This window comes from Aspergillus brunneoviolaceus, assembly GCF_003184695.1.
Source record: "Aspergillus brunneoviolaceus CBS 621.78 unplaced genomic scaffold BO95scaffold_45, whole genome shotgun sequence".
Taxonomy (NCBI): domain Eukaryota; kingdom Fungi; phylum Ascomycota; class Eurotiomycetes; order Eurotiales; family Aspergillaceae; genus Aspergillus; species Aspergillus brunneoviolaceus.
The window spans coordinates 105,682-125,660 of NW_020290775.1; the positions used below are offsets into that span (position 1 = coordinate 105,682).

The 19,979-nt window shown below is 51.9% G+C and overlaps 8 protein-coding genes across 8 annotated transcripts; 3 read left to right on the forward strand and 5 right to left on the reverse strand.

Annotated features, from left to right (window-relative positions):
• Positions 1–746: 746 nt before the first annotated feature.
• BO95DRAFT_483251 (VHS domain protein) lies at positions 747–3,626 on the reverse strand. Its single transcript, XM_025590283.1, has 8 exons — positions 3,379–3,626; positions 3,149–3,236; positions 2,996–3,071; positions 2,626–2,919; positions 2,303–2,575; positions 1,866–2,247; positions 1,263–1,810; positions 747–1,193 (listed from the first exon to the last, which is right to left on the reverse strand). Exons 1-8 carry the CDS (start codon positions 3,443–3,445, stop codon positions 993–995), a joined length of 1,929 nt encoding a protein of 642 aa, XP_025440860.1. The 5' UTR covers positions 3,446–3,626; the 3' UTR covers positions 747–992.
• BO95DRAFT_444207 (ribosome biogenesis TSR3 family protein) lies at positions 3,497–5,463 on the forward strand. The gene is made up of 3 exons (XM_025586831.1): positions 3,497–4,225; positions 4,361–4,497; positions 4,576–5,463. Exons 1-3 carry the CDS (start codon positions 3,945–3,947, stop codon positions 5,313–5,315), a joined length of 1,158 nt encoding a protein of 385 aa, XP_025440861.1. The 5' UTR covers positions 3,497–3,944; the 3' UTR covers positions 5,316–5,463.
• A 64-nt stretch (positions 5,464–5,527) lies between these two features.
• BO95DRAFT_444209 (caspase family protein) lies at positions 5,528–7,065 on the reverse strand. Its single transcript, XM_025586832.1, has 4 exons — positions 6,894–7,065; positions 6,794–6,830; positions 6,363–6,740; positions 5,528–6,306 (listed from the first exon to the last, which is right to left on the reverse strand). The coding sequence occupies exons 1-4, from the start codon at positions 7,059–7,061 to the stop codon at positions 5,669–5,671; spliced, it is 1,221 nt and encodes a 406-aa protein (XP_025440862.1). The 5' UTR covers positions 7,062–7,065; the 3' UTR covers positions 5,528–5,668.
• A 976-nt stretch (positions 7,066–8,041) lies between these two features.
• On the reverse strand, positions 8,042–10,378 carry BO95DRAFT_474508 (chaperonin-containing T-complex subunit CCT7). Its single transcript, XM_025589805.1, has 6 exons — positions 10,217–10,378; positions 9,964–10,130; positions 9,508–9,844; positions 9,077–9,449; positions 8,347–9,008; positions 8,042–8,280 (listed from the first exon to the last, which is right to left on the reverse strand). The coding sequence occupies exons 1-6, from the start codon at positions 10,260–10,262 to the stop codon at positions 8,171–8,173; spliced, it is 1,695 nt and encodes a 564-aa protein (XP_025440863.1). The 5' UTR covers positions 10,263–10,378; the 3' UTR covers positions 8,042–8,170.
• Positions 10,379–11,457: 1,079 nt separating this feature from the next.
• Positions 11,458–13,442, forward strand: BO95DRAFT_392162 (lanthionine synthetase C family protein). The gene is made up of 4 exons (XM_025583638.1): positions 11,458–11,769; positions 11,852–12,395; positions 12,447–12,460; positions 12,525–13,442. Exons 1-4 carry the CDS (start codon positions 11,574–11,576, stop codon positions 13,325–13,327), a joined length of 1,557 nt encoding a protein of 518 aa, XP_025440864.1. The 5' UTR covers positions 11,458–11,573; the 3' UTR covers positions 13,328–13,442.
• On the reverse strand, positions 13,443–14,683 carry BO95DRAFT_176237 (uncharacterized protein). The gene has a single exon (XM_025580854.1). It carries the CDS (start codon positions 14,358–14,360, stop codon positions 13,557–13,559), a length of 804 nt encoding a protein of 267 aa, XP_025440865.1. The 5' UTR covers positions 14,361–14,683; the 3' UTR covers positions 13,443–13,556.
• Positions 14,634–18,089, forward strand: BO95DRAFT_392166 (leucine rich repeat protein). Its single transcript, XM_025583639.1, has 2 exons — positions 14,634–15,195; positions 15,262–18,089. Exons 1-2 carry the CDS (start codon positions 15,006–15,008, stop codon positions 17,865–17,867), a joined length of 2,796 nt encoding a protein of 931 aa, XP_025440866.1. The 5' UTR covers positions 14,634–15,005; the 3' UTR covers positions 17,868–18,089.
• BO95DRAFT_392171 (40S ribosomal protein eS26) lies at positions 17,860–19,563 on the reverse strand. The gene is made up of 5 exons (XM_025583640.1): positions 19,336–19,563; positions 19,232–19,268; positions 18,766–18,893; positions 18,453–18,555; positions 17,860–18,395 (listed from the first exon to the last, which is right to left on the reverse strand). Exons 2-5 carry the CDS (start codon positions 19,252–19,254, stop codon positions 18,290–18,292), a joined length of 360 nt encoding a protein of 119 aa, XP_025440867.1. The 5' UTR covers positions 19,255–19,268; positions 19,336–19,563; the 3' UTR covers positions 17,860–18,289.
• Positions 19,564–19,979: the final 416 nt, after the last annotated feature.

The window sequence follows — 19,979 nt, forward strand, 5'->3', positions numbered from 1 at the left end:
CCCCAATCCTTGTGACTCCTACCACCCCGTAACCACCTGGTCGGGAATTCGCCCCTCTCCCCGCAGACCAGATCTGAGAAGACGAAGATCTGACAGATCGCAGCTGCCGACTCGATGGCACATGGACATGTACTAGGTTACTTGCAGTCCTTGCCCGTGTCAGATCCCGAAAAAGCCCGGAAATAACCGTGGGATGCGAGGAAAGACGAAGACGTCCTGTCCTGGTCTGTGCCACCGCCACCCTTCCCACTTTCTTCGTACTTCACGCCTGTCAACCCACTTGTCAGCATTCCCATCAATCCGAAGTTTTGAAACGGGACCCATTCCAATTCCTCACAGGCTCTCCTTGAACTTTAATGTACCTTTTATTGGTTACAAACTCTTGCCTTACCTCACTGCCTTTCCCCTACTCCTTCCCACCATTTCCCCGCTCAGCTCATACAACCTTTGATCCCCTCTTTAACTTCACGACCAATCCTGGTCCCAGCCATCCTTCTTTCCCCTCGTCGGCCCAGCAGCCACTCGGCCGACGCTCCCTGGTACGGATTCTCGGCAACGACCCAATATATTCGGAGGGACAATGCCCGTCTCAGGGGTCCTATCCCAGCTTCATTCCCAAATAAACCTCCGGTGGCTGTCCAGGGCCACCCCAAAACAGGTCCGGAGAGGGGTGGGCTGTCCATGTCAGGAAACAAGAAAACATTGGCAGGTTGTCAGGGAAGGAGGGGAAAGATCCTTATCACCAAGAGAAGCGGCCACGTTTCGCTCACTGCTTCAATCTGGCTCAGGTATACATGGATACGAAAAAACTATGCAGGCTAGTTGGGAAATCTCTCACAAAACAGAGCAGAAACCGCGAAAGTCACAAGAGATTCAAATATCAAACACACCACCATGCCTGGAACAGGTTCAATCCATATGTCAGGGGGGTTCCCTCCGTTTGTCTCCTCCCCTGGCCCTCTGGTCAGCTGTAATCCAATCCCTCATCTCCTTTAGGCAATTCCCAATGATGGGACCATGCCCTGTTCTTCTTTGCGCTCGCTACCCACCCGGTACGAGACGCGGAACCGCATCTTAATCGCGTTTCCTTTACCCATCGGAACCCTATCCACTAACATTTCCTGTTGCACCCCGTTCGCCTGTGAGGGTGCAATGTCCCGTCCCGACTGCGGCCGCAGTTGCAGTATGTATGACTGTGCAGCTCCATTAGCATTTGATTTCAGAAGTCATCCGCGGGGGAGAGGGGGAGAGAAGATGCTCACCTTCTCCACGGCCACTTGAAAGTGTAATTCACTCAGTGGCTGGTTAGAGCCGTTGGAAAACAGGGCTACCAAATGAATCTGCTGTGTCTGTTGGGGATGTCGGCGCGCCATGAATTCAATTCGGAGGGTCGAGTTCAGCACCTGCACGCGATTCATGCTGGGTAGCGCGTTGCTTTCTGGCAGAGATGAGGCGAAATTCCATTCGTCCTCCTCTCGCGCCTTGGTCTGGCTGTTTGCTGGTGGCGCAGGCTCGCTTCCCATCAGGTCCAGCAACGAACCTGCTGGCGGCTGAGAGTTTGAGGCCTTGCCGGAGGGCAGAGGACTGGCCTGTCGTGACCCAGCAGACACCAAGGACGCAAACGGATCGAGAGCAGGAGAAGGGGTTGCCGTAGCGGGAGAAGAGATGATGCTCTGAGGCCTCCCACCTGGGGCGGGCGTGGATGATTGTGAGGGCGACTGAGATGTGTTCATCGAGGAGAAGATGTCATAATTGGGCCTGAAGCTAGTGGACGCTTGGGGCATCGGTGGCGTCGCGGACGTCGTAGGGGCTGCGAGATCAGGTATTAGCACGCATCAACGTCACAAGGTATGTGAGTCACCTACCAGTTCCCAGCAAGATTCCACCATGAGCCGGAGCAGGCTCGTCTATTGACAGTCCCAACAAGTCATTCTCCAAAGAGTTACCTCCAGTAGGAGCCACGGCCCCATTGCCGTTGGCGTTCGGTGCGGGTTCGGGATCAAAGTCGATGAGGGAAAGTTCATTATTAGCGTTCTTCGACACGCCCGTTGTCGTGCCCAGAGTACCCTTGGGGATCTGGGAGGCCGCCTCCCAGTCGCCCTTCTTGACAAGCTTGTATCGCTCGATCGTGCGGTGTATACTGTCATTGATCTCGAGCAGCTTCTGTACGGCCTCAGGATCATCCGACTCTTCCTCGCACATCTTCTGGATCTTGGGATGGGCGCTTTGGAGTGCACTCGCCAGTTCCTTGTCGATATCCGTCAGCAGGTCTGTGCCAGTTTTGAGAGATAAAATAACCTACTTCGAAAACGTCCCCTTCAGCGACTCGGTCGCCCGGCTGGTGGCTCTGTAGCATTTCCTCCAATATCTTGGCTTTTTGCTGCACCTTGGCCACCTCTTCTGCCGCCTTGGCCCGATAGTCCGTCTTGTGTCGGTTGTCGTAACCGGCCATGACCTTCATCAACCGGTTGGCTTCTTGCAAGTCGGCGGGGGTGCCTCTGCGGATTAGCTCCTGCAGCTTAGCGGATTGAGCCTCACGCTCTTCCTCTTCCATTTCTTCGGCCGAGCGAAGGTTCTTGACGGGTCAGCGGAACGAGCGTTCAAAATCCGAGAGGGTAAACTCACGTCACTGGGATTCAGAACCGCAGCATCCTCATGGCGAATTTCCGGGAACACGTAGCCCTTGTAAAGTAGCAGACGGTGCATGTCCCGAATGTGGCCTAGGTCCTCCCTGTACCTCGACGTCTGACAGATCGTCTGTCGCCACTCCTCAATGGACTCGAGGATGCGGTGTTGCACGCGCGATGGCCGTATGGCCGGGCGCTCGGGGAAGCGACGGACCAGCTCATTGAGGAACTCCTTGGTGCTGATCTGAAGATGAAAGGGGTAACCGCAATTCTTCACACAAATGTCGAGCAACTAGCCGAAAGTGTGTCTCGTCAGTCCCATATGTTCCGCGCCAGGCTACCCGATGACATTGTTTGAGGCCACCTACTGCCAACGCCAGTAGCGCCACGTTTTGGTTGCGCGAATTGATCAGATGGACGATCTCGATAGCCGCTTCTCGAGGTCTGCGGAGCCCATTAGTTTTCCGATGGGTCGCTTCCCAGGAAGGCGGGGATGCGCAACGCCAGGCCAAAAGACTCACGCATTGCCTTTCTTGGAGTTTATCAGATCGGCCACTTCAAGATTCAGGGCGAGGTTGGGTTCATAGTGGGACAGGTCGCAGGCATTTCCTGTAGTAGTGGGAGATAAGGTATGAGCAATTCGTCATATTTCTGCAGAAGCTCCATATATCGAGAATTGTGGTGGTGGGAAAATCCAGGAGAAAGAAAACGAGAAGGAGGGGGGAGGGAGGGGGGCACGGAAGACACATACGGATAGCTCTCTGTAGCGGTGTTAAGCCCGGGTCAGCGTAGGCACCGAAGCGGTCCCTCGCTGCCATACGTGCTGAAGCGGCCTCCAGGGTGAATTAATTGAAAAGAACCAACGGGGAAATGAAAATGATAGGGGGAGTAAATTGAGAAAAGTGAGTATAGGGTAGCGCGCGCGGAGGGGGATCGGAGCCGGGGAAAGCTTTTAAGGTAGTAGTAGTCAAAAGCAGTGGGAAGAAGGATGATGATGATGATGGAGTAGGTGGAATGAATTAATGGGGGAAGCGGACAGGGAAGAATGAGGGGAACTTCTTTCCGTCCCGATGCCGGGTTGACCTGACAGGCCAGGACGGACTTGGTTGGTTCACTTGGCTGCTCTCCGTCACTGCCTGCATTTTCTCGACTCCTACACCACCATCACCTTTACACCTTCACTCATCCACCTCCTCTACGCGCTGCACACCAGTTTCATGAAATAGCTGTACATGCTTGCAGCCTGATACCTTACGCAATTCATTACTTTTTCTATACTAGCCATACAGACCTTCTAAACAGAAGCCAAAACACACTATGGTCCGCCACAAGAAGGACAACTTCTCCCGCGGCGGCAAGAAATTCTCCTCCGCCCCGCGCTCTCGTCCCCCTCCCCGCGGCGGCGGCGGCGGCGGCGGTGGCGGCGGTGATGGCGACAGTGACACCGAGCAGGGCGGTTACTCTCGTCCTCCCTTCAAGGCCGCCTGCTGGGACATGGGCCACTGCGATCCGAAGCGATGTTCCGGCAAACGATTGATGAATTTCGGCCTGATGCGCGAGTTGGCGATCGGCCAGCGCTTTCCCGGTGTCGTGATCTCGTATGTTGTCGCTCGCCAGCCCATACCCACACTCACACCTAATATGCACATATCCATGGCCTAGAATATTTATGATGTAGATATCCGTATCATGGACTCTCGTTACTAACCTTCTTGCTTCTCTCTGATTCCCAGGCCCAACGCCAAAAAAGTCGTCTCCCCCGCCGACAAGGACCTTATGGAACAATTCGGTGCCGCGGTGGTAGAATGCTCGTGGGTGCGCACCAAGGAGGTCCCTTGGTCGCGAATCGGGGGCAAGTGTGAACGATTGCGTATGTCTTTTCATCATTTATGCCATCTACATGCATCCTCTCGATTCAAGCCTAATTTCTTTTTGTATTTCAAAACAGTCCCCTACCTCATTGCCGCCAACACGGTTAACTACGGCAAACCTTGGCGTCTGAACTGCGTCGAAGCCCTGGCGGCCTGTTTCTGTATCTGCGGCCACGAGGACTGGGCTCGCGAGGTCCTCAAACCCTTCCGCTACGGTGAGGCCTTCATGGAGATCAACGCCAAGCTTTTCAAGCGCTATGCTGCCTGTGCCGATGAGGAGGAAGTGAAGCGCGCCGAGGAGGATTGGCTCGCCAAGATCGAGAGGGAGTACGAGGAGAATCGGGCCACAGGTGCGGACGATATGTGGACCGTCGGAAACACGAACCGGAGGGCTGAGAGTGATTCGGAGGAGGAGGATGAGGACAAAGTTGATGAAGAGGAAGACGAGGAGGAGGATAAGGACCCGTTCGCCATCTCGGATGATTCGGAGGAGGAAGAGCAGATGGCTGCGATCAGAGCGAAGATCTTGAATTCCAAGGCGTTCCAGAATCCCGAAGTCGAGGAGAAGGCGAAGCCCGAGCGGATCGCGAGGCCCGAAGAAGAGACCATCCCACAGCCGCTGAAAGAGGATTCAGATGCGGAGTCGGGGTCGGCGGAAGGCGGCAGTGATGATGAGGAGGATGCCTTCGATAATATCATCAATGCCACGCCTGTGACGGATCGCACGGGCATTATCGCGGCCCAGAAAAAGAAGCAGAGGGAGACGGTCAGTGCCTCGTTTTCGAGGACAGTGGTCGATGCGCCTAAAAGGTGGTAGTGGTAGTCCGTCGCGGGGGGCACTTGCACTCAGACAAAACTAATGAGATATCATGGAAATATAATGAAACAATCATGAAGTTTATACAGTTGGCATACTTTTGTATCTTGTGCAATTGCAGATAGGATATGCTTTAGAATAACAGACCGTTCTGACCATCCAAAACAAGCTGTGATCGCCAAAGCTGAGAAAGCAGTGAGAATAGCATGACAGCCCATAGTTATTATTAAGTATGAAAGGCACCGATAATTCTCACCCCATGGCTCGACCCGAAAAGCCCACAAACGCCTATTTACATGACATACCGCAAATTCACATCTATATTCCGTCAGAACCGCTTCCTACTTCATACATTATACCGGAACAACAGGACACTGCTTACCCAAGGGATGACTGCTGCTCAGCTGCGGCTTCTGCGAGTACTTGGTAGCCAACTCGTCGCGGATGCTGTTCAACAGCTGTACGTAGCTCTGCTGTGGGTTCTTGCGGAGCGCGCTGATGAATGCCCACGACATGGCTCCCGTGGCCTGTCCAGCAATCTGTGCGTCCTGGCTGGTCTGATCGTCTTTGCTGCCCGACCACATGATCACGTCTGCCGGGCTTGTCTTGGTCTGTTTGGTACGCTCGTACGCCTCGTCTCCCTTGGTCGCCTTCTTCAGGAATCCCACTGCCGTTGACATCATGCTGCTCATATCGCCCCGCGCGTATGCCGAGACCACGCCCAGCAGACCTTGACCCGCCTCCTTGGCCAAGTTGGGCTCCTTGAGAATGCCTTGGGTCGAGTAGATGTAAGGCAGATCCAGGGCAGATCCAGAATGGCACGAATCGAAGATCGCTGTGAGCCGCACTCCGGGCTGAAGTGGTTTGACCATGATGCGGTGCATCTCGTCATCGACAATATGTCCCGCGGCGCGGAAGTCGACCGGGTAGATCACCTCATCGTATCCGTCGTCCTCGTCGCCGTCCAAATCAGGGGTCTGACCGCCGTGGCCTGCTGCCGTTAGACCAGCCTCGAAAGAAAAGAGGGGTCAACATGTCGGCGCTTACCAGAGTAGTGAAAGAACAGAGAGTCGTTAGGTTGCGCATCCTTTACCAGCCAGTGCATAGCCCGGAGGATGTTGGCTTTGGTGGGTTGGCTCATAGGGTTTTGCTGGTCATCCGTCAACAGAACCATGTCCTCACGAGCATAGCCAAAGTTCTGATTCAGGTATGTTGACATATTCTTGACATCGTTGATACATCCTCGGAGTTGACCTTTCTGGTTGAAATAGTTGATTCCAATCAATAAAGCCTTTCTCTTGCCCGTGCAACGAGAATACTGGAAGCTGTAGCCTTGCGGCGCGCCCTGACCGAAAGACACCGGTTCACTTGGCGGAGGAGGAGGTCCGTTGCCCTGGCTGCTTTGGTTGTAAGAGTTGGAGTATCCTGGAGAATGTCAGTTGCGTCAAAACTGCGCGTTAAAGCGGTTTGCGGCTTACCCTGCTGACCACCATATTGGGGAGCACCATAACCACCCTAAAGGACTGCCATTAACTGTCCGTTGCACAGGAAGATAAGACTCGGGCTCGCTTGACATACATTATAGCCGCCCTGGGGCGGTTGCGATCCCGAATACTGTTGGTGCGGCGGCTGACCGTAGGGGTAAGGATTGCTGGGAGGTGGTTGTTGTTGGCGGTAGGCCTGACCAGGGTATCCCCCGCCGCCGCCGCCATAAGACGCTTGGTGATGATGATGGTGAGGATTCATTTGTCTGGGACATTGATTAGCATCAAGCACGAGGCGTCTGTTTGATTATTTGCCCAAGCAAGAAAAAGAAGGCGACTGAAACTCACTGCTGATACTGTGGTGGCGGGCTGCCGTAGCTCTGAGGGGGGTAATTATACTGCTGCTGTTGCTGCTGCGGGGGATACCCGGGCGGGCCCGAATATGGAGGATAGTAGGACATGGCCGAATTGCAGAGCAAAGGCGAGGATTTATGGAGAGTCGCAGGAGCAGAATAAGAAAGGCTGATACGCAGGGCCCAAGCAGATCACGAGTCAGGAAATAAGACGAGAGGGCAAAGCGAAGAGAGAAGAAGGGGAGAAAAAAAAAGAAGTGATGAAAGAGGAGAAGAGGAGAAGAGAAGGTCAGATGGTGAGGAAGTGAGAAAGGCGCAGTCCGTCACTGGGGAAAGGCGGCAGTGGAGCCCGACGCGCCAATTGGTGCTTCCTCGGTTGGATTTACTTTTTCTTCAATAAAATAAGAGTAAGAGAGAAGAGAAATAAATAGACGAACAAAAATAGTTTATTGGGGGACGAAAACCATAGACTTGGATGAACATTTGGATAGGTTTAGGTCTCTCTCCTGCATATCGGTCACTCCGATCCCCAGCTGCATTGCGCCGATGCAAATAATACAATCTTCCTGCCAGGTGCCAACGTCAGAATTCCAAATGCACCCCTCCTATCACACATCGTTTTCGGCCCGTCCTCATTGCTGCCCATCCTCTGGCTATCAGCCATCATGGTGCCGCCGAAGAACTGCCGGGGGTATAGAACCTATCGATTCAAGGCTATCGCGAAAGAATTCAAGGTTCATGGCCTCGTGGAATTTCAGGACAGCAGCACGTGATGCCGTAAGGGCCCAGGAAGTGAGTGACAGATAGTGGGCCTTTCCCGATCGGGATAATTTAGTCTACGAACAGCCCCTATATCAAAAGGATCCAATATGGAGGGCAAAAATAAGAAGATAAAGAAAATATGATATTATCCACAACCAACGGAAAGCACTCAAGCGCTATTCAGATGATTGATTGCTTTTATATTCGACCATTCCATCGCATACAGGTCCAAATCTATTCTTCGTCCGCCTATCGTTTACCGTCCGCGGCGAGGCATGCCACGTCCGCGGCCACCCAGAGCGCGCTGGGCAGCACCCGGCGGGAGTCCACGCGCCGGGGCCTGAGCTTGGGCTGACTCTTCGTTCTCTGTAGAAAGAAAGGTTGTCACGTCAGCTCTAAACTAGAATCGGGTCGGGATGCTGGGTCTCTTACTAATAGTTTCGTCCACGCTCAGAATCAGGCAGGCTGCCTCAACAGCCGCCTGGATGGCATTGACCTTAACCAGACTGGGCTCCCACACGAAGGCAACCATGTTGTCCCGAACACCTTCGTTGTCAAAGTCTACACCTGCCCAGACGTTGCCCTTGCGGTGTTCCACCCGCAGGCGGTTCAGGATGTCCGTCGCGTCGAATCCAGCGTTGTCGCACAGCTGACGGGGAATCACCTCCAAGGCCTTGGCAAAGGCCTTGACCACTGCCTGCTGCTTGTGGGGCACGTTGCGGTCCGCGAAGCCGTGCATGAAGCTCGACAGTTCCATCTCGGTGGCACCGCCACCCGCAACAATGGTGGTGTGGCGGAGAGCACGCTTGACGATCATAATGGCATCGTGCAGACTGCGCTCAACCTCCGCAATAAATTGCTCCGCTCCACCGCGCAGCACGAGTGTGCAAGTCTTGGCGGCAGGACATTCCGAGAAAAGATTGTAGCGCTCACCACCAATTTGACGTTCTTCAAAGACACCGCATGTACCCAAGTGACGATCTTGGATGTCACTGCAAGTCGATTGCGTTGCCGCACCGGTCGCCTGGCAGACCCGGTCCATATCATCAGCAGCCACACGACCAGCACAGAAAATATCGCGATCCGCAAAGTACCTGTGCACAGTGAATCGAACATTAGTGACTTGCAGGCCAACGGCAAGGATGGTGAAAGAAAGACATACTGCGTAGCCAAATCACCAATAGGCAGCTTGCTGAGAACAACCTTGGCGCCGGTCTTGTAGATGGCTTCCAGCTTGTTGTAAATGATCTGCCACTCGGCATCGACAATAGCCTGGTACTCCGACACATGCTCCACGCGCACTTCGGCGTTGTCCTTCTCGCTCTTCAACTCCAACTCAACGTTCAGACACACAATCTTGGGGTCTTTGAAGTACTTCGGCTGTTGCTCGAAACCGGCATAGGAGAAGGTCTTCTTGAAGGCAACACCGTTGACGAAGAGTGAATCCTGCAGACCACCACCAGTAACTCTCTTGATACCGATCAGCTTCTCGTTGAGGTCATCCTGGTCGAGCGACAAGACGGCATCCACCACCACTAGAACAAATTTTAGTTTCCAGGCCGGGACCCTTGTATAACCGGAAGGCCAACTTACTCTTAGTGAAGAAGTCTGAGTTGCGCTTAATAAGCTTGCTGTTCATCGCGGTTGCGGCCAGGCGTCGTAGCGTCTCGACCTTCTTCTCCTCGCTTCCGGCAGCCTCGATCATGTCGATAGCAATCTCTTTGATCTTGTTCACGGCCATGGAGCTGGCTCTCCGCAGACCCTTGACAATAGTCTGTGAACTGACTCCCTGCTCGACGAGTTCCCGAACTTCCTTCAAGATCTCACCGGCCAAGACGACAACCGATGTTGTTCCATCTCCCACTTCGGCATCTTGAGACCGGGCAATGTCGGTGAGAATGCGGGCGGCGGGGTGCACGATATCGAGGAGCTAGATGGAGGGTAAATGTCATCAGCATCCGACAGCGGGGTAAGGAATGTATTATCTGTCCAAGGAAAACAAGAAAAAAGGAGTCAAGTGAAGACATATGACAATCGGGACTGACGCACCTTCATGACGGTGGCTCCATCGTTCGTAATGGTCTGCTTGCCGTTGCCGTCCACCAGCAACAAGTCTCCTCCATATGGGCCGAGGGTGCTCTTGATCGTAGACTGAACTGCAACACAGGCATTGATGTTGGAGATAATTTGACCCTTTCCCTGCGAGGTGTCCGTGCCTGTTGGACGCAAAATCACAAGGTCAGTTAGCAACGATGCGCGGTACACACAGAAGCAGCATTTGGATGCGGGCGAGGTGACGGACCCTCCTTGAGCACGATGATCGTGGGAGTTTGGCCAGCGAAGGCCATTTTGGTGGAAATGAATGGGCGGAAAGAGAGGGCAAAGCGAGGGAAAGGTGAAGAGCCGAGAGCGAAAGCGTGGGGAGTTGATGGAAGAGTGGCCCTGAATAATGATCGCAGCTTTCTCGGAGGGGTCTCAATAATGCCTGCCTCTCTGACCAAAATTTCCCCGAGCTCCCAGCGTCGAAGGCGGTGACCAATCATGCCGCGCCCCGCAGCCCTCCTTTTCGACCGCCGGGGAGTAAGTTACTTTAGGTATTCAACTACTATGAGTACTACTAGCATAAACACGACCGCATCTCGTCTCATATTGTTCTCTTTACTCGGCTCACCTGGGCTGAGTATGATCTTAATTAGTGGTTTACTGTCAGTCGCGGGAAATTGTACAGCATCATAAGAGATCAGGACGAGCCATTATTACTGCCCTCACGAGCAGCTCTGTTCACAACCTTCCTACAAACATTGGTTCTAGACACTAATAACTTATGCAGCTTGACTCGGAGCTCCCAGAACCCATGTTTCATGGCTATGTGTCAAGAAAGCATTCAAACTCGAGTAATTGTCATCATGTGGCTGATGCTGTGGAGGCAGAAAGTCCTTCTGTACTGTCGGGCTGACGTTCCGTTTGCTGCATGCGAGAACATCATCGATGATTCTAAATCTATAGGCAGAAATACTTCATGATCGAACACACAGACCTCTTCGATAGCTCAAAATCTCTTGTCGAAAAGAAACTCCCTCCATGATAATGTGCATGAAGATGGCCATGAGTTCAGATTTGCGCCAGAACTTAAGAGGTCACGGGCAATAAGACTGGCTCAGTTCGGGTCGAAGTTAAAGTCCCAACGACTGCTGCAACGCCGAATCATCGAGTATTGACCAAAAAATGATTTGGTGTTGCATTGGCTTCCTTTCCACTGTAGCCCTTTCCACTGTAGCCGTGGGAAGGGGGGCATCTGCAAGGCTCAGTTGTATATGAGCACCAGCAAAGGCTCGGAAAGCATATGGTCCATGTACGCATTAACGAACAACTTCTGTCGACCTTCAAAAGTTATCAAGTCTTTGGGGTTATCAACTTATGGGGTTATTCCAGGGTCAAAAATTCATGTATTGAAGGTTGCGTTTAGCAGTCGAGAAGTGATGTCACGCAACCGTATGTTTTCCACATCAAACTTCGGTTGCTTCTATGCTTCTACATGAACCACTTCTGCTCCATGAACAAAGAGCTCCTCTAGCTGCGAACATTTTTCTCTACTGTAAATCCTCCGATTGTGTTGTTGCAGACTCTAGGTTACATCTGTCATCTATCTAATAGCTCCAATGTCGACTGGAAATGCCCCTCAGTTCTACCCCAATACGCTGAGTCCTGTTGTGATCAGCAAAGGCTCCTTGGAAGATACACTGAAGCAGCTCCAAGAGGCTATTAAACATGGGGCTATTCTTCTACAGGAAAACTGTCCCCCGCTCAAATATTGGGGAAAATCCCATAATACTGGTTTCTATGCTGGTTTTCCAGGTATATCGTCGCCGCATATACCAACGACCGCCGTTCCTTGATCAAATCACCCTTTGTTCGTGTTCCGCTGATGATAGCTTAGGCATCGTTCTGGCCTTCTTGCGCCTAGACCACCAAGTCAAATCACTTGGGGTTGGCTCTCAGGACTTTCATCAGCTTGCCATTGAGCGGATATTGCCAGAAGGCCCGGATGTGCCAATCCTGCATGAGAGAGTGTCTCCGTTCGGCTCTTCCAGCGCATTGGCTGGTCCGATACTACGCATCCTTGCCTCAAGGGACTTGAAGACAATAGTTCCTGGTGACGATACGGCATGCATCCAAGAGGCGATGCGGATCGCTCTGACTAATGGTCACATGGTATCACATGGTGGTTCGCTCATGGGATCAGATGAAGTTCTATTTGGCCGAGCCGGCTTGCTGTGGGCGTTGCTCAACCTTCGACTGCGTACTTATGAGGATGAGACAGCGCATGCCTTAACACTGGTTTTCAAAGAGATACCTCGGCTAGTCGACCGTATCATTGCGAGTGGAATCGACGGTAGAGAAGACTTCATCTCCAAGCATGGAGAGCAATATTCATTGCCATTGATGTGGCATTGGAAGGAAGACCGGTACAGTCTTGGGGCGTTAGTATTTTCTCAACTAATGTTTTTGCACTAAATTGACAATGTGACCAGAATACATGGCATAGGCAAGTATATATACACTATGCAATAATCATAAGGTTTCGATAACTGACAGTTCTCTCTGATAAGCTGGCATACTTTCTAGTCTCCTTGCCTGCAAGCCAGAGGAACTCAGCAACGGTGCAGAACGCAACTATTGGCCACTAATAGCTGGAACAATTACAGGTCTTTGCAAAATATGTATTGCCAATGGTGGCCACCTGCCTACCAGTCTTCCTTTTCATGGCTCCTCGCGTCGCTCTAGCCCTCTTGTTCAAATATGTCACGGCAGCCCCGGCTTCTTGAATCTCATGGCTTGCGCCAGGAGAAATCGTTCCTTGGTTTCCACTTCCTGGCAGCTGGAGTGGGATAAGGCCATTTCTGTGGCGTGTGATCGGGTCTGGGAGGAAGGAATCCTGTACAAGGGTGGCGGCTTATGCCATGGGATTGCAGGAAATGCATGGTCGTTGCTTCTCCTTCATGACAGCTTTCAGTATGATGAGGATTTCATGGAGACAACCAGGCGTAACTACGTCGCGCGAACGGGAGATGTTGATGCAGCACCCAATGCAAGCGAGCTAACAGGCGACCACTTTCTTGCAAGAGCACTCGCATTACTATTAGAGGCGCAAAAAACGCCCCCTTACAATGATTCGAAACGAGACTCGTCCTTGTACCGCATGCCCGATCGCCCGTATTCCCTCGCAGAAGGCCTCGCTGGCACTGTTTGTGCGTGGGCAAACGCTTGTGTAATCCTCCAGTCAAGGCTACGGAGCATGCACATACAGAATGACTCTTCCTCCCACAATATGGACGCTGTGTTTCAGGAGTACGAATTGCAGAAGCTGGAAATCCCAATGCTTGCTTACCACAAGCCTACTGGGCTACTATAACTATCTGTTTACAGAAAGCTGTCTATTCATCACGAGAATAAATCGTGCAAGTTCAAATTGAACATTGCTATAATGCTCCAGACACATTAGAATGAAATGTGAAGTGTCAAATCAGCCATCAGAGGAACTCCTAGACGCCATGCTTATACTGGAAACTCAATCATTAGTCGGGTAATTTTTGCACCTGAATCCAAGCACCGTGAACAATTATTGTTGCCATAGCCATGTTTTAGAAGAGCGTGAAACCGGAGCGATACATAGGTGGTTGGCCTGGTATTTGAAACTTGTATTCAGCACGCCTCGGCACAAATTGGCCTTGCGGCGCCTCAACCGCAACCCTCCATCGCCGCCAACAATTTGTGATCTGATGATGCCTATCGCCACAGAATGAACACTGCTTTGGCCCGCGATGGGGCTGATTCGGTGGTGCTTGCGCTCGCGCTTGCTGGCCGCTGTGAGATTTTTCCGCTTGCTCGCGATGCATCTGTTCAATCACATAGTCGTTGATTTCTTCTTGGCTCGGCCTTTTGTTGTGGCCTCGTACACTTTTGCTGCGACTGTGTATCTGCTCGTCATGGGTCATTCGCTGGACGACAAAGGCGTTTATGTCATCTTGAGTCAGAGTATCAGGTTCCATTGACGTCTTCTGCGGAGACGCAAAGCCTCGCTCTGAGATTGCGTTTTCTTTCCTGCCCTTCCCTGGCAATTGTCGCAGTCTTTCCTGCTTCATGGCCAGACTCGCCAGCTCTTGGAATGACATCCGGTCCTCTGGGTTGGAGGCATTTATGCGGCTATCTCGCAGCAATGTCGTAGCCCAGTCCCTCCAACCAGTACACTCTTTGAGCTTGGTGAGAAATAACAAATTGATCTGAGAGTCCGGTATGCGAAAACCATCATTGATTTGTGCGAGCCCTTCTCGAAGTGCTTCAATCAGAGAAATAAAGTCAGCGACCATATCGGATTTGTCGGGGTCGAGATCAACGAATTCCCCGATATAGTGCATTATCCGAGTATTTTGTTGCCAGGATCCCATCCTCAGCCAGGAACTCAAGGTAGAAAGAATGCGCACAGCAGGAACGAAAAACGAAGAAGAATATGCTATAAGGACTGCATGGTAAAGGTTCTCTGGCGGCTTTTTGTGATGATTTGGAGTGTTTTGCAGACGAAGCGGGGGATGACGTCAGACGGGTACCTGCCCGTCAGCTTGCCAGATTCAGTAAGGACTCAGTTCATTCCATGGGCTTAATGATCCCCAGATCCATAGAGACCTTCTTCCCTTCTCTGCTTTCCTGACAGCTGTCTGCCTCGATCATTGACCACGAGGCGATCTTCGCGACCTCAAATGTCGTTCGTGCTTACGGACAGCAAATAAGAATCCACAAGCTTATTGCCTTATGGATCCTTGGTGTCTTCCTACGCCCCATCGCACCCCGTGGCAGTGCCCGGCGCGCTGACTGCAGATTTGGGGCCGAGCGTTTCTTGGCCCCCGACTTTATGACAACCAAATGATCGTCCCAATCTGTTAAGCTTGCTGGAACTTCTTCGTATTTCAAACGCTGCCTCCTGATCTCGCCCCTACTCCGTCTGAGAAAAAAAGAAAGAAGATATAGTGGTTCCAGACTAGCCCGAGAAATCACTAAGAGAACCAAGGCCCCCAACCAACCCACATGTAGCAACCATGGACACAGTGCCACCATCCTATCAGTCTGCTACAGCCCGCGATGCATGGTCCATTATATCGCAGTACATCCCATCAAGCGACCTGTGCGCTGCTGCTTTGGTTTGTCGGCGATGGCATGGGCTGTTCATGCCGTTTCTATGGGGTGACCCTGCTTCACACTTTGGGACTGAAAATGATGCAGTCTACGGTATGATACCCCGGTCTTTGGGGCGGGTGTTGGAATCTTAGCGCTGACGAAAGATATGCCATGCAGTCGCTTTGACAAGATTCAGGCGGACACTCAAGTATGCCCGTCTCGAGGTGCGGATGCTCACTCATACGCTGCATCTACCCCCGGCCTTGTCAGAAATCTATGGTGGTCCACGTCCAGAGTGGCTGAGGGAGATCCTAGACTCTCTGCCAAACCTCCAGTCTCTCATAGTGTCCAAGTTGCCTTTTTTCGATCATAATGCCATGATGGCTCTGAAGGGCGCTAGTAGGGGTGTTGAAGATGAAGCAACAACTTCCCGCACATACAACATTCGCTTACTACTGGCGGACAGTGAATATAACACAACCTCACAGGGCATTGCAGAGACGCTGATGTACTTCCCTGAACTGACCTACCTCGATTTATCCTATACTACCCCTGCTAGAGATCACTTGGTTCTGTCGGCTTTATCACAACTAGAATGCCTTCGAGTACTCAAGCTACGAGGCATCGGGTTGAAAGATAACGATGCAGAGTTTCTTGCTAACGCCATTGGCTATCGTGTTCGGTTTCTTGACTTGCGCAACAACCTTCTTACTGATATGGCTGTGAGGTCTCTGCTGCAAGCCTGCTTTCGACCCACAAGCAATGTCACCGCAGAACTTAGCCCGAGAAGGACTGGAGCATGGGGCAGTCCGATTGGCGGATCTCAGTCAATACCCCTCTCGTCGATGCAAAGGTTTCTAAGTAGCCCTATGCTGGATGAGAAATACATGGCAGCATTGACCCAGCCACTAACAGGACGTTCCTGGGTTGAAGACTTATCAGAAGTTGGTATAACCCATCTTTACATCTCGGACAACCTCATTTCAGTAGAAGGAGCAGCAAGCCTCCTCGCCTCGTCTTGTCTGCACGCTCTTGACGTCGGGACGGTCAATACTGCTGAATCCATCAATAGACGACAGCGTTCGCTGGCTTCTGCAAATGAGGACCGTCAGGATCTTCCAGGAGCTGAGAAATTAGTTCCTGTCTTGGGCTCTGCTGCTAAGGAAAACCTTACATATCTTAGAGCCCATCATGCGCTCTGCTCCGCTGAAGTACCCGCAAAGGATGCCACATCACCCGACGCACTTTTGCCCGAACTCCCGGCAGGAAATATTAACGGTGAGCCGCGTATACCAGAGCTAGAGTCCACCAGCGAGATTCATGAGCTACCAACGGATTCGACGCCCATTTATGAGCTCGACGGCACTCAAGTGCCTCGGCCATCAAACCCGCCTTCACGCATTGCTGACTGCAACACCAGTCCCACTTTGTATGAAGACGAGCCATTACCTCAATGGCGACGTGGTTCAGTCTTTGCACCTGAAGCAATTGACGCTCCAGAAGTGAATAGAGAGGGAGTGAGACATTCTAACTTCGCCACTCCACCGCCCCGACTGCCTCACGAATTGTCGACCTCCAGTATATCCAGCATCCTGGATAGCAGTATCGACTCATCAGGCAGCCGAACACTGTGTTCCTCTCCAGTGGCGGTAGATGATTCCCGCGCTCAGAAAGTCCAGGAACTACTTTCTAAGCGTCCTAAGGGCCTTCCTCGCCGGAATAGCAGAGGAGGTCACTATTATCCACATCTGCATCCTTCCCACGTGTCTCATCTAGAACAGCTTGTATTGACTGACGTTCCATCTCATGTACCCGCAAAGTCGCCGATTCTTGCGTCATTGATCCGTTTTATGACAGCCTGCTCGAACGAATCATTACTAGCTACGCTTCAGGCAGGATCGGATTACTCGCTTCCACCTGGTCAAGCTCGACTGCAAGCCGAACAAGAGAGTGCTCGGTCCTTATTTGCCTTGCGCCGGATTGTACTTGAAATTACGCCAACATCCCCAGCTCAGGGTCGCGCTAGGTTGACTCGATGGAGACCTACCAGCTACCAGGCTGGTACCTTGAAATCAAGTACTGGAGACCAGGACTCCGAAAACCTTTGGTCAGCAGCCGTTGATGACTTCAGCTTCTTCGGCGAGGAAGAGTGTGGCGTTCCAGATGGCTATTCAGGAAAATACTTTCCCATGGCCGTTTTGAATGAAAAGGTCTCGTTGGTACCAGAAGACGAAGACCCCAGGCTCTCTGGACCCCCGGAATCAAACGCCACTTCATCTCCAATATCAATCAGCTCAGGTCAGCAATTCACACCGCAAGCTAGATCGAGGACTATTTCGGTAGGCTCCGCATCTACCGCAAGAGATGGTCACCCGGAAGGCCCATCGACTACTACAGCGGGCATGAGAAGCTCTGCCATCGCAGAATCTCAAGTTGAAGTCTCGATGGTAGATCTTGTCGCTGAGCTGGCTGCCTTCCGACGCGCTAAAAAGATAGAGTATGAAGAAGGGGTAAGGCGCGATCGAAGGCGACGGGATACAGTGGGGACCATAGGCTCCTCTCATCTCTCTCCTACCACTACAACCTCCTCTTTTCAATCTCCTCCTTCCCCGAGCTTCTCTTCGTTAGCAGGGGCATCATCCTCTATGCAATCCATTCAACAGTTTGTGGAAGGCCACTGGAAAGGAGAAGTGAAGATAATACGAAATCCGACCCCCAAGGGACGCAGCGGGATTGTTGATATGTATGGGAACTATTTTGAGAAGGGTTATTTGTACCCTTGAGTCCGGGTAGACTGCTTATATTGAGAGAACATGGCAAGCCTAGCATGTTCTGATCAACACATGCAATACAGGGCCAAAGGCAGTAGCTAAAGCATTTACCCGAATGGAAACATTCAATATCGATGTCTTCCAAAGAGGAAGAGATGCGACTGCGTGGCTCCTTTGTCTGCGGGCCAATATCTGATGTATCTACAATATCTCCTGAGAGTCCCTTAAACTTTTGATAATCCGTTTTTTTTTTCAAACCCCGTAACTGAATCCCGTTCATTGAAAAGTAAAGAAAAAGATGGTTTCATCAAGCACACATGATCGAGAGAAAAGCGTTACGCCGAGTAGGAATTGGCCCTTTTTCAAACTAATTCCATTTTTGTTCTCTTTCGAGGAAAAAAAAGTGATTAATGATTCATTCCATTTCCTTTCCCTTAGTTGGCCTTAGCGGCCTGAGGGGGGCTCAGCTTCTTGCCGTCCTTGTTGTACCTGATGCGAGGAGGAGGGGCACGGTTGCGACGACCTTCCCGGGAGCGGACACTGGAAGTTAAGGTCAGCATCGAGCGACAGCCATGCTTGGAGGGGTCTCATTCGTACCGGACGATCTTGCCGTGAATAGCGCAGGAGACACAGTACTGCAGCTTGAGGTACATCTTGGGGACGGCGTAGTCAGTGAAGACGGAGGCGTCGGAGATATCACCTGCAGAGAGTAGATGTCAGTCGCGGAGCCCATGTCGCTTCATGTGTGTCCGGCGGCCTATTGCTCAATTCCTGCGGCGGTCGAAAAGTCCACCAACTCGTCTCTCCGTTACTCAATACAGTCGATCGGGTCCAGCTCTTCCTCGAACAATAGGCGGCGCGCGGTACAACAAAGATGGGATTTTGCGGTGATTAAATCGGTGGAACGTACGGATGGCAGCGGACTCAACCATGTTGCGGATGGTGAATCTCTTGATGGCCTTGTCCTTGGGGGTGCAGCGCGCGCAGTTGGAGCAGCGCACGGGCTTGACGTGGCCGCGGCCGTTCTTGTTGCGACCGCTATAGGAGAGAAGCGTTAGTTTCTAACCCGTTGAACAGACTTGTGATGTATTATGTTTTTTCCCCAAAAGTGCCTTGGGAAATCCACTCCATCTTCATGTCTGTCGAACAAATCACGACCGATTAGACATATCCGCCGGGCCTCTTTCGAAATTGATTCGATTCGGAATGTGACTCTTCTTGTATCGTTCGAATTGTTGATCAGGTCCCGGCGTATGTATGTGCGGATGCGTGCAATTTGACAGTCCAGAGCATGATTTCGGAGATTGGATATGTGGATTTTGAATATAGTTGTGTGGGAGCAAGCAAAATCAGGGTGGTTTATCGGTTGTTCTTACTTGTTCGCCCTCTTCTTGACCATCTTGACGGATTTTTCTGTGGCGGCGGGTCAGAGACTGGAAGTCAGGAAAAATCGGGGGGCGGGAGGAGGTTGAGCGCGTACTTGGTTATCGGGGTTGGTTGTCGTCGTAAAGGCACCGGGGTCTCTCGCTCACTCGGGATGAGGTTGTGTCGGGTTTGTGTGGGAGCCCTATGCCCTTAAGCGAGGCGGGTCACGGGATTGAGGCTTCCCAGGATTTGTGCCTTGATGCCTTGGGACCTGTTGAGTGCCTGAGGTGTGGAAGTGTGGCTGATGTGGGGCAGTATCTTCACGCCTTAGGCAGTAACGTTTCCTCTCATGTGACCTGATTCGAAAGTGGCCTGACCGCCTTTGACGAAGCGAAGTTGGCAGATTCAGGCTGGGTCACGGGTTGGGTTGGGTGATCCGTTCATCACTGCAGCAGTTCATGAGTTCACGTGCTTTCGGCCCAACGAAATCGAGTCCCGACTCACATTCAATTTTCCCCTTGAATGGTTTAGCGGCAATGGCCGATCCATCATTACGGTACACTAATACGGTATTTTGTTTACTCCTGCGGATCTTGATGGCTTGGTGGATGGCATGCGTGGCGGAGGGTGGGTGGTTCTGTATGTATTGAAGTGGTCCCATCGGGGGGGAGAAAGATGCAGTCTCCGTCGTCCACTTCCCTCCCTGAGAGTTGAAACTGTCAATAACAAGTAAATAGTTTGGCCGAACTAGAACTAAGT